At 46.1% G+C, this 14,029-nt stretch overlaps 1 protein-coding gene across 2 annotated transcripts in view; it reads right to left on the bottom strand.

The window, feature by feature from the left end:
• LOC8040386 ((E3-independent) E2 ubiquitin-conjugating enzyme) overlaps positions 1-14,029 on the bottom strand; it is an 83,891-nt gene that overhangs the window by 19,852 nt on the left and 50,010 nt on the right. For both annotated transcript variants that reach the window (XM_042294395.1, XM_042294396.1), the window contains exons 14-18: positions 9,803-10,099; positions 9,604-9,696; positions 7,104-7,233; positions 3,892-4,074; positions 2,032-2,206 (exon numbers count right to left, since the gene is read on the bottom strand). In XM_042294395.1, coding sequence (XP_042150329.1) covers positions 2,032-2,206; positions 3,892-4,074; positions 7,104-7,233; positions 9,604-9,696; positions 9,803-10,099 — 878 coding nt within the window. The remainder of the gene's footprint in view (positions 1-2,031; positions 2,207-3,891; positions 4,075-7,103; positions 7,234-9,603; positions 9,697-9,802; positions 10,100-14,029) is intronic.

Raw genomic sequence — 14,029 nt, 5'->3', positions numbered from 1 at the left:
AGAGTCATAAGCGGAATTTCGTTTTACGAGGAGTGCAGCAGACGCCAATTCCACACTCTGCCTTCTGGACACGCGACACCGCGTTCGCGTCACCGCATCCTCCTTGTGTAGATTTGTTTTTTTTCTCATTACTCTCAAAGCTTTTGCAGCTGGTGCGTCATCCTGGTCATAAAAGCAAAAGTTTGTGCTCCAGTAATACTCCTCCCCCCTGGGAACTGCGTGCTCCTGTCGGCCAGAGCGCGTGTGATAAGTCGACGCCGTTGCCACAGGAAAGTTCACAAAACACGAAGGCATTCGCCTGCCGTAAGAGTCGCTTTTCGGGTTCTGATTGAGACGACAAAGCAACGCACGACCACACACTACCTATGCGGCACATGGCGCAGTTAATGTAATGCACAGTTAACTAGATTAACTGTGGCATTACTCGACACATTCCATACTCTATTTCACCACAAGTGTGAGTTAATGCGGGTGAAGGAAATACAAACTCGTGCTCCGGGCTTTTAACGTCCCTGTCGAGCAAGCGCTCTTGCGCAGCGCGAGCCAACGTTCGTGCAAGTATTGTTTAGGGCAACGTGCTCGTGCTTGTAGCTTCTCTTTTGATGCATGAAGTGAAAAAATTTAACAGTCCCACGTTAATCCATGGTACAGTCGCATCCACGCACCGTGGGGGGCGTGAACAAAGGTGTTTGGAATAACATTGACATCCGACCATTTTGTCCCCAATGCTTTTGTTTCTTCTTTTTTTTGTTCTGGGGCATGTAAAAGCACGTCTCCCGGGATGAGCCCTTGGCGTTGACGGTGCTACAACACTTTTGTTATCGGCCTTTTTTTTTTTTTTTTTTAGAGAGACATTGGGTACTACGAAAACTCCAAGTTTAGAGCGGGAAGTTAACGGCGTGACGCAGCTCTGTGGTAACGCCTCTGCCTCGCAGGCGGCGAACCTGGGTACAGTTCCCGCGGGCGATGAGCTATCTCTTTCGAGAATTTGGCAACGTCGACGACGGACGCCCTACATCGCCAACTACATCGTCGTCGACGACAACTACTACAACGTTAACAACAAATGTCACTTCCAGTGATGGGAAGGGCCCATAACAGCTATCGCCACAAAAAGCACTAGACAAGATTCTGGAACGTAAAAGTGGCCTTCAATGCTTGTTGCACAACAATGTCTCGACCAACGCGCACAACAACAAATCTTCTGCGAGCACGCGGATACCTTTGAGATGCACGACCGCTTCTGACGGAACTACCACTTGTCAAAAACACGGTGCGATGGCTGTGTGACCAGCTGCGCAAAGAGAAACTGCGATCACTATGACCGTCGAGCGGCAAGTACTAATTGCGCTGAAAGTTTGCTCAACGAAGAGATACCAAGGCACAGTCAATACCGATGAGCAGGTCGCTAGTGCCTGGTCGACGGCCACTAGACGTGCTCAGCCGCAACAATATTACACAATCTATGCATCTTTCCGCAACAATATTACACAATCGAAACATCTTTATTCGCTAAGCTAAGCATTCTAAAAAAGGGCAGCGGTACAACTGTCTTCTCATCTCGACAACTTTTCTGTCGTTGTGCTATCGGCATGCTACTGATCGACAGACAGCACACTAATTCAGTTTCAGGCGAGATGCACAAACAAACCTCTTCTGGAATGCTAATTGCTTGCTTGAGTTTCAAATCAAATTGTTTTTACCCACTGGATGAAGCACTGTTCAACTGAAAAGGGGCGGCGGTTCGACTGCTCCCTTTGTTTGAATGTTTCTGTTGGCGCAGTCATTTTGTTTGGAGATGTGACGTCACAGAGCGCAAAGAAGTCACTAGCCCTCAGAGAAAAACTCAGTGCATAAAGAGCGCGAGTCTTACTCTCCAGCCACTGCTCCAGTCCATTTAGTGAACGGAGTAACCAACTTTCATACTCTGGAGCACAAACTCGACACGCCCACTATACAGTCCAATCGATTTAAGCGACACTACCGAGTCCAATCCAAGATGGCCGGCAGAGTGGCGAGGGTGATGCTTACCTTGACCCTTGGTTTCCTCGTCGTTTCCAACTGGCGTCTCTGCCATTTCTTCCACTGGCTCCACCACGGGTTCCTCCACCGCCTTGCTTTCGGGGGCGTCCGGCTCCGCAGCCGGATTGGTAGCCGGATCGCTGGCCGCTATCTCTAGCTCGGCGGGAGACATGCCAAAGCGAACCTGCGAAGTGGAACAGTCGTCATTCGCACATCCGTGAATTATCACAGTAATTATGATTCAGCTATAGCTTAGCTGTACTTCGAGGAGTCAAGTGAAGATTGAGAGTTGCTGGCGCACTTCAGTAGTGCACAGTAGGAGTGATGCCAAAGCTGAGCTCAAACTTTAAGCCTTCGCTGTGGTAAATTTTAATGTGAAACTAAGTACTGCAGACACCGGTTATAACAAAGCCAGTTATAATGCGATAGCAGCTACAGCGAAGCGATCGCAATTTCCCATTCTTGTTTGCCCTTTTTCAATATATTTGGATCTGTGTTTAGCGAAGAAAATTAAGTAACTCCCGCAAATATAGCGAAGAAAAAGTTTTGGGATAATTAAAAAAAAATAATCGAATTCATAAAAGTTTTTTTAGTTGCAGATTGCCAACGATTGGTGTAATCTGAGCTAGTTGGTTACTCATTATGAAAAAAACCAGCTGAACTAAGGAAAAGGTAGAGATAGAAATAGAGGGGGTCAACATCTTGTAAAATAAAATGTAAAACAAAGGGGAAAAGGGGGGAACGAAGTGAATTATGCAGAAGGAGAGGAAGAGGATGAAGAGGAGGTTTATATATAAAAACAGTTGGTAGTCCAGCGATCGGGTGTCTTTCTTTCTATCTCTACCTTTTCCTTAGTTCAGCTGGTTTTTTTCATAATGCAGATTGCCACACTTTGCTGCCGCGGCCAAGCAGCCACCCAGAACGGGCCGCAGACGTGCTGCGAGGCATCCGTAAACAGCCTCTCCATCGTCGTCAGTTCGTTGCTCTTTGTCTGGCAAGTGGCTTTTCCGCATCGCACAGGGACAAGCTGTTGTGGCACGCCAATAGGGGGGTTCAAGGAGAGAGCCTAGATGTAAGAAAAAGAGATACTCCCACCGTGGAGAGCATTTGCAATTTAATGGCGTACACCTCCTGGGCAGATTGGTGCAAGTGCGCCTGCATTTGGTTGTCGTGGCATGCCACGACGAAAAGAGGAAACCGGGCAGAGAGGCAGACGTGTTTGCAGACGGTGAACGCTTTCGGGTTTTGATTCCTTGCAGGTTGCATCTCGTCTTGCAAACGCAGCCCACAAACCACGTGGCCCCGATCAAGCAGTTAAACGGTCAAATTTGGGGGTTTTACGTGACAAACCAACGATGGGTGTCTGGCACAACCCAGCAGAAGACTGAGGATTAATTTTGACCACCTGGGGATCGTGCCATCCTCGATGAAGTGTGCATAAACGTAAAGAAAGTCGTCTACCGCAGGAGTCCTCCGCGGCGGTTGTCGCAGCTGTCGACACAGTCCATAGGTGGCTTGCAGTATCTCTGGTGGCATCACGTTGCCTCCAAAAGTTTCCTACATGCGTGCTCACAAAGGTCACCTTCGTTGTCTGCTACGACCGAATGTACTTCGAGGGCATCTTTTCGGCGCAGCAGACGGCGCTGCATGCTTTCCAAAAGGTCTAGCGGTGCTCCGCTAATAAAACGCAAGCTACGGCCAAACGCCGACGCAGCATTCGGCCAAGTCAGACGAGCCCGGCGTTCGAAACGCGGATAATTAATGTTGGGGTTGTCCCCGTGCATGTAGTTGTCAGCTTAGCCACTAGGGGCGCGACAGTTGTATCTTCTTTCCGACAACGACAAACCCCCGGAGAGGGCGGGCTCCCACCTGCACGTCCTCGTGTGCCTGGAGCAGCCTGGCCTTGATGATGGTGCACAGCTGCTGGCAGATGTTGCGGGGCTCTAGGGACAGCCCCCCCTCCAGGCGGCAGCTCATGCTCGTGGGACGCCGGGGCACGGGAGGGACCTCCACGCCCCGGGGCGCCGCTGCCGTGGCATCCGGGGGCGCCTCCTGCGCCCGGAGGAACGTCCCGGTAGTTGCGGACGCCGGACGCGGGGATGGCTCATTAAAGAGGATGCTCGGCCCTAACACGGCGCAATTACCGCCACAACAAGACTACCGTTCCACTGCACTTAGCCCCTCAGGTGGCGGGAATTTTTCCCGCATGCCGAACGCGAATTTCGGTTTCAGTAACACTGCAGCATTTCTTGTGAAGAATATTTACCGAGGACATGCGGATTAATGAACGGAAACTAATCGATGTCTGCTCTTTGACTACAACCGATGATATATTTTGCGCATTGTTCTTTTCGAGGCACACTACTATACGGTGGCATTTCGATTTTGCACCCCGAGGTCGCTCTTTTGAGCGGCCTCGCTCGACCTTTGTTTGTTCCGAACTGCAACTTCCATGTTTTCACAGGTGTGAAATACCGAGTTCATTAGTAATTTCTACATCTCCATGTTCGCCATAAAGCGCGAGGTTCAACGACATAGATTCGCCACTTTGTAACAATAAAGGACCACATTGAAACAGAAGTTACCTAAACCAAAAAATTTTATGTATCGTCAAAACGTGACACCACAAGATTGAACATTGCTTCTGCTGCTTCCTCGTACATGCTATTACACATTAAAAAAAAATGTCAGCCCAGTTGAATAGAGCAGGGAGCAAACTAAAACCGAAACCCCACGGGAACGTGCTCAAGTATACTCGGGCGTGGCACTCGAAGGATTAAGGTTTGTCCATAAACCTTTTCTGTGTACTCTCACCTCCAACCACCTAATAGGCGTATCCGGTATGGGCGACGAAAAAAATAATCAAACGTTTGAACCTGCAAACAGTAAAAAAATAATGGGGAGGCAAAACGAGAAACTGTGACGGTTGTATCCTAAATGCCTTCTATTGGCGTGGCTAAAGCAAAACAGTGTTTTCGCCCATACTGGAAGTGACGTCAATTCAAGATGGCGGCGCACTTGCAGAAAATGTCTATACAAGCAGTGCAGCTCTGAATCAATGCTGTAATTAGCACAGAATTGAGTGATGATTTATCACTGTATTTCCTCCACTCATCACTGTGGTTTCTTCCTCAAAACTTGCGATGCTCCGAGGTAGCTCACCGTGACAAGATAAATTTCACGCTGGTCACGAAGGCGCTATTAGTGCCGAGCCCTACCCCATCAGCTGTCGCAGTGAGGTAGTATCACACCAAGAATTTCTATTTTTACAGCAAAGCTGCTTATGGCTAAGGTTCTGTGGATTTTTTGTGTGCAGCGACTAAAAACTCTACGCTCGCACCACTGCACGTGCACGCCTTTCCCGTATAAAAGATGCAAACTAAATAACCAAAATAAAGCGTTGACGAACGCGTGTGCAAGATGCCATTTGTTTTAGGCTCTTGCCTAAAACAAAAGTTTTAGGCAAAACAAACAAACAGTTACTGCTGCAGATGCCGGCATGTGCGGCGTGTGTAACACCATTCCCTGCATTCTCCTTGATGCTTGGGTAATTTAGCAATAGGTCTATTCAGTAGATTAGTTATCGATAGGCACCATTTCCAGGATCAGTAGACTCTCAGGTAGATAATAAAGGTTTCTCAAAGATTTGCTGCCATGCGACCAGCGTCGGCCATGTTGACGGTCGCACCGCCCTCTCTTTGTCGTCATTCCAAGCGCTTGCGTGCTTGCGTGCTTTCCTTCTGCAAAAACATTCTTAAGTGTTCCAACTTAGTAACATAGAAGAGTGCCGCGTACATATGTCTGTGTGCACAAAACATTGTGGCAACTGAAGCCAAAGAAAAAGCTAAGAATCATACTCTACTAGACATAAAGTTTTTATACTATGTTTATTCTTATACACTGTCACAATTGAACATTATTTTGTTGTTTTTTCCCACTTGCACGGTTCTGATTTTGCAAGTTTTAGGGAAAACGGGACATTTTGTTTTGTTGAGCCAAAATGACGAGACGGCTGAAATGAACTTATAAAAGGGGACTGTTCCAGCCAGAACGAAACATCTGATCATCCCAACACTGAAAAATGTATGTGAACTTGAGTCCACCTCATACCAGTAGTGTAGCCGTGGAGTGGAAGCTGATGTTGCTGAAGAGTTCACCCCCTCCCGAAATAAAGCCAGCCCAATATTATATGTATGCACGGTGCCGTCCACCCACCCCCTCCCTAAAACCTCATTCACACCGGCAGTTGAACTGCATTTGCAAAGCAGTTGCAAACGTGGCAGCTTAAAGATTCGGTTCCATTTCATGATCCTTTCACAACGAAAATGTGTGCATCCGCTTTGTGGTGGCGATTCGAACGCTAGTGTGGATACAGCATTAGTCGTAGGGGCACCCAGCCATCCCAGTACCCCCCCCCCCCCAACCTCATCTTGCGACTGGTCCGTACCTATATGTGGGGTGTTTATTTTTAAGAAGCCTTAAAAGCTACACTAATGCAGTCTGTGCAGGTGAATAAAACGGACAGGGGTGCATAACACAGAGGACAAAACATCGCAATAGCCGGAATTTGTTTATTATCTTTTTAGTCAGAGAAAATAAACATAAGGTTCCAGTTAGAAACATGCCGAGCGTCATCAAAAACCACTAAGTCACTAAACTTTAGAAAGACTGAGTGCAAGGGAAGTGTGGTAGTGTGCTAAAGTTACCACCATTGGAACCATATGTTTATCTGCACTAATTAAAAAAATTAACTAACAAACTTTAGTTATCCAACTTATCACGACGATTAGCCCCAACATTGTCTCCCTAACCGTATAACTCGCCTGCGCAGGCTGCATTAGTGTAGCCTTCACGGCCTAATTAAAAACAGTCTGTAAAGCCCAAGAAAACCAATTCTTATACTAGCCAACAAGGCTCGTTGTTGGCCCAGATGGTGCACGGTGCAGGGGAAACTTGCATGCACAAAGCAAAGTCGAACATGAAGAAGGCTACACAGGCAAGTGCTACTTTCAACTAGACTTTCATCTATAATGGCTAAGAACTGTTGAAAACATGTGAAGTGATCCTCTGGCAATGCCCACCTGCAGTTCCTCGCTGGCTGCATTGTCCTCGCCGTTCACTTCCGAACCGGCGTCGCTCCGCAGCGACGCAGCGGCCGAATCCAAAGACGCCGAAAACAGCCGCATGATCTGGTCGGACACATGCTGGGAGCTGCATGCACCAGCCAAGCAGTGGGCACCGTATTTATTTACTCTCAAGGTCGTACGACAATACAGAGGGCAGTGGACAATAAAAAATAAAGAATATGAGAAAAAAAAAAAAGTCATGGATCCACAGAAAACAAAAAGTTGGAGAATTTTCGAAAGTACTGGAGCCACGAATGGTTGCAATTTAGCGGAGGAAATGGCCCCATCCTACAGAAGTGCGAGGGACGAATGTGTAAAAAACGACATTTGTTTGACACGAAAAAACGCTAACCTCGTTTCGGTGATCTAAACGAGCAGAAATATAGGTGGTAAATAGGTGACGGCGTAGGGAGTAACGACAGCAAATTATGCGAAAGAGGCATAAATGACAGTGCTGTCTTTGTAAGGCAAGATTTGCAGTGATAATGAAAGCTTCACAGAAGTGCTTAAAGTGTCAACACTTCATTCCCCAATTATCTTGCGGGAGCCACCATTGTGTTACTTAGTCTAGAGCGATTGGCGATGGTTTCGATAAGAAAATGTGACTTCTGGGGGGACAACAGTGCTTCTAGAGCTTTTTTTATATATAACTTGCGATCCAATTCAAATTCAAACCACAAATATGTATACCTGGCTTTGATGCGGTCAAATTAGTTCTTGTAATGTTGAAAGTCTCAGTGCACAGATTATGGGAAGAATTAAAAAAAAATTGAAATACTGAAATAAAAAAATATACATATATCAATAAAATTAAACGTCTGTGAAACCAAATAAGATACAAATGAAACCTCTACTATGATTTATAGTTTTTTTTTAACAACATATTTTAATTTCCCAGTTTTGACATTTTTCTTACTGGATAAAGTATCAAAGGCATCTAAAATAACCCTGATGCCATAATTAAGTTATTTATACCCCCTGCTCGCACAAACACCTAGCAGAAAAGAAAAAAAAAATTTATGAAGATAAAACGTGCACAAGTGGAGATATGGCTTCCATAAAATAGCAGAGTGTCTAAATAATTCATTCTGAAAACTATAGCAAACAAACATGCACAGAATCATTACACTATGTTTTCAAGGTAATATTTCAAGACAAGAGAGACTTGTTTCACGAAAATGCTTCAGCACGGGATAACAAGTGTCTGTCAATCTTCAAAAACACAAGATCAAAAACTTGTTTTTTTTTAGTATGTTTTGCCTCAAAGAGCAATGTCCAGCTAAGGTGTCAAGAAGCCTGGGCTATACAGTGTAATCCACTTATAACGATACCAGATATAACGATATATCGCTTATAGCGATCAAATTTTTTAGATTTGATCGCTATTTTTTTAGATTTGATTTGATCCAGATATAACGATAATCGGCTATAACGATTGGATTTTGCGGTTTTCTCAATATCGTTATAAGTGGACTGCACTGTATATACAAAGTGATTTTCTAAGAGTGACACTAATTAAAAAAAAAAAAGTTGTGAAAGCTAAACTTAAAGGGCAACTCCGCTCAATTCCGAAGATTTCGGCATAATGATTGATTTAGAATTAAAAAGCCCTAGTAAAACACACTACGTCGTTTGCTTCGCGAAAAATGGGATATATATTTTTAAATCTAATTTTAAACACGAGCGGAAATCGAAACCGAAACTTCGGCTCCGCCCGGCAACATTGGCCTCGGGTCGCCAAGTACATGGCCGTCACGGGGTACGAGATGTCACGTGATCCTCGGCCCAACGACGGGCGGGATTGGGGCGGGCGCGTGGCAGGCGCGAGTGTCGTCTGCAGAACACTCTTTGCCACGTTTTGGTGTCTACGGCATTTAACGATGTCTGCACAACTGCGGCATAAGTCTGCGCACGTGGTGTCCGTAGTGTGGACGAAACTCCGAGAGACAATAATCACAATCGGTGAGACGACGACGGCGGCTGTGACGCGGAAGACGGCGGTAACGGCGGGACCACGGCGGGCGGCCAGACGGCTCCCAAGAAACGCGCTGCGCAGGCGCGTTACTCCAATCACGTGGACACCGCTCAGCACCGAGAGGCAACGTTGCTGACGCCATGCGCTACGCTCGCCCGGAGAAGTGAAAACAAGTAAAAGGGGGCCATGATAATGACGTTTAGCTCAATGTTGGCTCCGCCCATGACGTAGCCTTGACTGCGCTGTTGGTTGCGCTTGAATTCGCCCGCTCAAGTCAGCCGATTTCGGCACCTTGGCGAGTTGCAAAGTTTGCCGGACCGTTTAAGAAACATTTAGACAGAACTGCGTCGTAACATTTCACGTGTGGTCTTCCTAGGCGATACTGAAGAGGACTGCATTGTTTTTTCAAAACCAAAAATGAAGCGGAGTTGCCCTTCAATGATGATAAGCGCTGCATGAAAGGAGCAGCCCGCGACCAACCTGTTGATGCGTCCCCTCTGGCGCAGCCTGTCCACTAGGGACTGGAGGCAGCGCTCCTGGAAGTAGGCCGTGCCCAACAGCTGGTCGAAGGTCCTGCATGCACGGGGTACGGCGGGGACATGTTTGAGGATCCCCGGCCCACCTGGCGCAGGCGGCGAGAGACGAACGTAGGAGGAAGGAGGGAGCGAGAGCCGCTCACTTGCAGTGCCGGTAGAGCTCCAGTAGCTTCCGTATGACGAAGCAGGATTGCTGCGTCGGGTTCTGGGTGAACATCTCCTCGAGGCGGGCCATGCTCAGCCGCAGCAGTTCGATCTGGCCCTGCATCTTGGTCCGCAGGGCCTGGGGGTCCAGGCGCTCTGCGGGCGGCGCCGCCGCCGCCGCCGCCCCGTTGGTCGTTTCCGAAGCCGGTGGCTCCGCCTCCTCTTTCGTGTCGGCCGGGGGCGGGACCTCGATGAGCTCCGCCTCTTCCGTGATCACGATCCTGTCCGGAGAGGTCCTAGAAGACGACGACAAAGCACTTCACTTTTGGCCTCTGGAAAAGGCGTCTACGACTCGGGGTGGCCGTGGGTTGCTAGAAATACCGTAATGACTTAATGCCATTCGCACACTTGCGATTCACTTACGACCAGGTGCCTCAAAGCTTCTTGGGATCTCTTGCGACGAGAAAACAAAGATGGAGCCATCTATGGTTGCTGTAGAACACTCCGTATTTTCCTACTATTTCCTTTTCTTTTGCGCATCATTCTTTTATATTTAGCTCAGAAATGTTTTGACAATGTTATAAACGACCATATCTCACGAATACGGCGTACATTTGACCTTGCAATTACTGCGAAACCTTCACTCTAGTCAAATGCAGTTTCAGGGCCACCTCATAAGTGGCACCAGCGTGATCTCTACTCTCAAGAGAGGAATTGGTCATAAGCAAACACAAGACTGTGAACCGGCCTTCTTATTTCGAGACGACTTCATTTTTGCAGAACCTAGGAAATAAAAACTAGACCTTTCCCAAAATGCAATACAATCTAGAGTCACCGACAATAAAACGCAGAGCGTGGCGAATCCTGGACGCTATCGCCTCGCAGCCAATCGCGTCGCGTTATCAGCAGATAAGAATGCCAAGGAACGAATTACAAATCAAGGAACACAATCACACGATCCCACCCTGCGTTGCTTAGAATGTCACCGACGATAGTGGCTCAATTGGTGGTCCAAAAGTTGGTCTGTACTTTTGCATTTGAGTCAGATCGACCGCATTGCAACTGCCTGACATCTCTGACGACAGAGACCACACTGGTGCCCTCTATTGGGTAGTCCTGGAATACATCGGATTTGTGCATAATTTAGACTGAAGGTTTGGCAGCATTTGCGACATCAAATCTGTGCACCAACTACGAGAAATGGTCTCTTATATTGTCGTCAGGATTATTTCAAGCACACGATACGGACTTCCCTTATATGTGTACTCTTCCCAGACTAAGACAAGATGGAAGACGACACAGCTGGCGAAAGAATAAAACCCCCATTATTTCATTTCATTTATTATCCCTTAAAGGCCCCGCCAGGGGCATTACCTAAGGGGGGGGCAATACAAAGAAGCACACAAGTAGAACTTTTATACAATAAAAACAAAAAACAAAACATAGAAACAAGATGTGGCTGAGCACTGGCCATAGGTAGGAGCATCGCACTGATTACATATTAAATATAGACGATACAGCATGTCTGAAGAGGTCGGGGTCACTGATGAGCACTACACGGTCCGGTAGATTATTCCACTCTGGCAAGGGGAAGAAATGAGTTGTTAAAGGTGACAGTGGAACCATGGATGCGACGTACACTAAGGGAGTTAAAAGGTCGTCGGGATGAACGATGCGGTTCTAACAGTAGAGACTGTCTGAGTAGAGGTTGGTAATAAAAAATCTTCTGGAAAAGACAGATGCGTGATATTCTTCAGTGAGAAATGAGAGTGGGGAGGCGTAAGGAAGCCCTCATGGCCGACACACTGGCAGTGCGTTCATAATTAGAAAGAATGAATCGGGCAGCACGATTCTGAATAGATTCTAAGGTGTTAGTGAGGTAAATCTGGTGTGGGGACCAAATGGCAGCAGCATACTCAATCTTCGGACGCACAAAAGTTTCGTAGGCCAGCTGGCGCAAAGCTGGAGGGGCCGAGTGTAGACAACGTCGAATGTAACCAAGCGTTCTGGAAGCTTCAACATGTATGGAGTCAATGTGGAGGGTCCAATACATAGGGGAAGAAAAATGAACGCCAAGGTATTTGTATGATTGAACACACTCAATTGTTGATGAGCCTAGAGAATATTTGAAAAGAGATGGGGAATGTTTTCGAGAAAAACAGACAAACTTACATTTAGAGTGGTTTAGTAACATTAGCCATTGATCACACCATTTGGTTATATTATCGAGGTCTTTCTGAAGAAGAAGGTGATCGGAGGTGCAATTTATTTGGCGATAAATGACACAATCATCAGCAAATAAACGTATGTTAGAGGTGATAGAATTTGGAAGGTCGTTAATAAAGATCAAGAAAAGAAGCGGACCTAGGACACTGCCTTGTGGGACCCCAGACAAAACATCGGTAAGGCTTGATTCTAAAGTGTTGACGACTGTATATTGGACTCTGGATGAGAGAAAGCTGCGAATCCAAGATACGATTAAGGGATCAATATTGAGTCGCGATAGTTTTGCGAGTAGGCGTAGGTGAGGTACCCGATCGAAAGCTTTCGAAAAGTCTATGAAGATGGCATCCGTTTGAGAGAGCGAGTAAAGGTTAGTGTGCAGGTCGTGAGAAAATTCAAAAAGTTGGGTGTCGCGGGAATAACCCTGGCGAAAACCATGCTGGTTTTGGAAAAAAAAGTTATTACAGGTTAGGTGATTCATAACGTTAGAGAGGATGATATGCTCTAAAAGCTTCGATGCAATGCATGTGAGCGATATGGGACGATAGTTATCAGGAAGGGATCGATCTCCGCTTTTGAAGACAGGAATGACCCGGCCAATCTTCCAGTCCGTTGGAACGCAGCCGTCTGACAATGACTGGTTAAAAATGAGCTGAAGAAATAAACAGGAGATGTCTCTCGTATTCTTCAGTATTTTCGAGCAAATTGTATCAGGTCCCGGGGCAGAAGATACCTTCAGTTTATCCATAAGATTAGAAATTCCAGATGCGGTGACAGTGATCGGAGGCATTTGGGAAAACGGAAGTAGAGGGAGGGAGGGAATATTATCTGGTGGCTCCGTTGTGAAGATGGAAGAAAAGTAATCATTCATTACTGACGGGGCAAGTTCGCCGACCACACCGACACAGTCCTTGTCAACTAGCTCAATGGACTGCATACTAGGATTGGGTGTAATCGTTTTCCAAAATTTAGTAGGGTTGGTTCGAAGAATGTTGGACAAGTCCTGATGAAAATACTTCTTCTTGAAAGTTTTAATTAATGCAGTGTACTCTTTTAGGCACTAAAAATACTTATTCCACACAGAAGGAGAACCACTAGCCTTCGCTTTTCGAAAAAGGCGCTTCTTTTTGTTATCGCTTGATTTCAGCTTTTTATTGTACCATGGTTGCCCAACATCTCCACGAATCCGCAGCAAGGGAACATGTAAGTTGATCAGATCAGTAACCTTTTGCTTAAATAACAACCAATTGTCTTCTACGGGCCACGACGAAAAAGAAGATAGAAAGACGTCAAAATAGATGGTGAGCTTAACATTAAAACCAGCGTAATCAGCTTTATTAAAATCTCGTATGACTTTAGACATGGGGGATTTAACTAGAACAGGCAGTGTGATCAATATATTCATTATTCTATGGTCACTAAGACCAGGCATGTAAATAGTAGATTGCACAAGATCGGGCGATGATACAAGGACTAAATCAACAATATTATCATCACGGGTAGGCTTGTCGATCATTTGACTAAGATTGAACAACATGCAAACGTCAAGAAAGTGCTTGGAATCACGTGACGTAGATGTGAGTTAGTGCCAGTTGATTTCAGGGAAGTTGAAATAACCGAACAGTAAGATTCGCTTTAGGAAATCGTATTGTGATTTCATTTAGGGCAGTATGTAGTTTATTAACAAAAGAACAGTCAAAACCTGGGGGCCTATAGCACACTGCAAGAAGAGTTTTGCTAAACTGCGATGAAAGACAAACAGAACATAGCTCGAGATCGCAAGATAGTTGAACGTAAAATGAAGGCATTTCTTTTTTTATGGCCACAAAAACGCCATTACCACGCTGCCGAGGCCGATCGCAACAATATATAAAAAAGTTCATGTTCGAATAAAAAAGCTCATCGTTGTTAACGTCCGGTTTTAACCAAGTTTCCGTAAATATAGCTATGTCGGAGTTGCAGTCGTCGAGAAGACTGCATATTTCATCTTTCTTATTCTTTCA

The sequence above is a fragment of the Ixodes scapularis genome, unplaced genomic scaffold, assembly GCF_016920785.2.
Source record: "Ixodes scapularis isolate PalLabHiFi unplaced genomic scaffold, ASM1692078v2 PGA_scaffold6__148_contigs__length_123643588, whole genome shotgun sequence".
Taxonomy (NCBI): domain Eukaryota; kingdom Metazoa; phylum Arthropoda; class Arachnida; order Ixodida; family Ixodidae; genus Ixodes; species Ixodes scapularis.
Note: the sequence above shows the minus strand (reverse complement) of the source record. Positions and strands in the feature narration are given on the sequence as shown.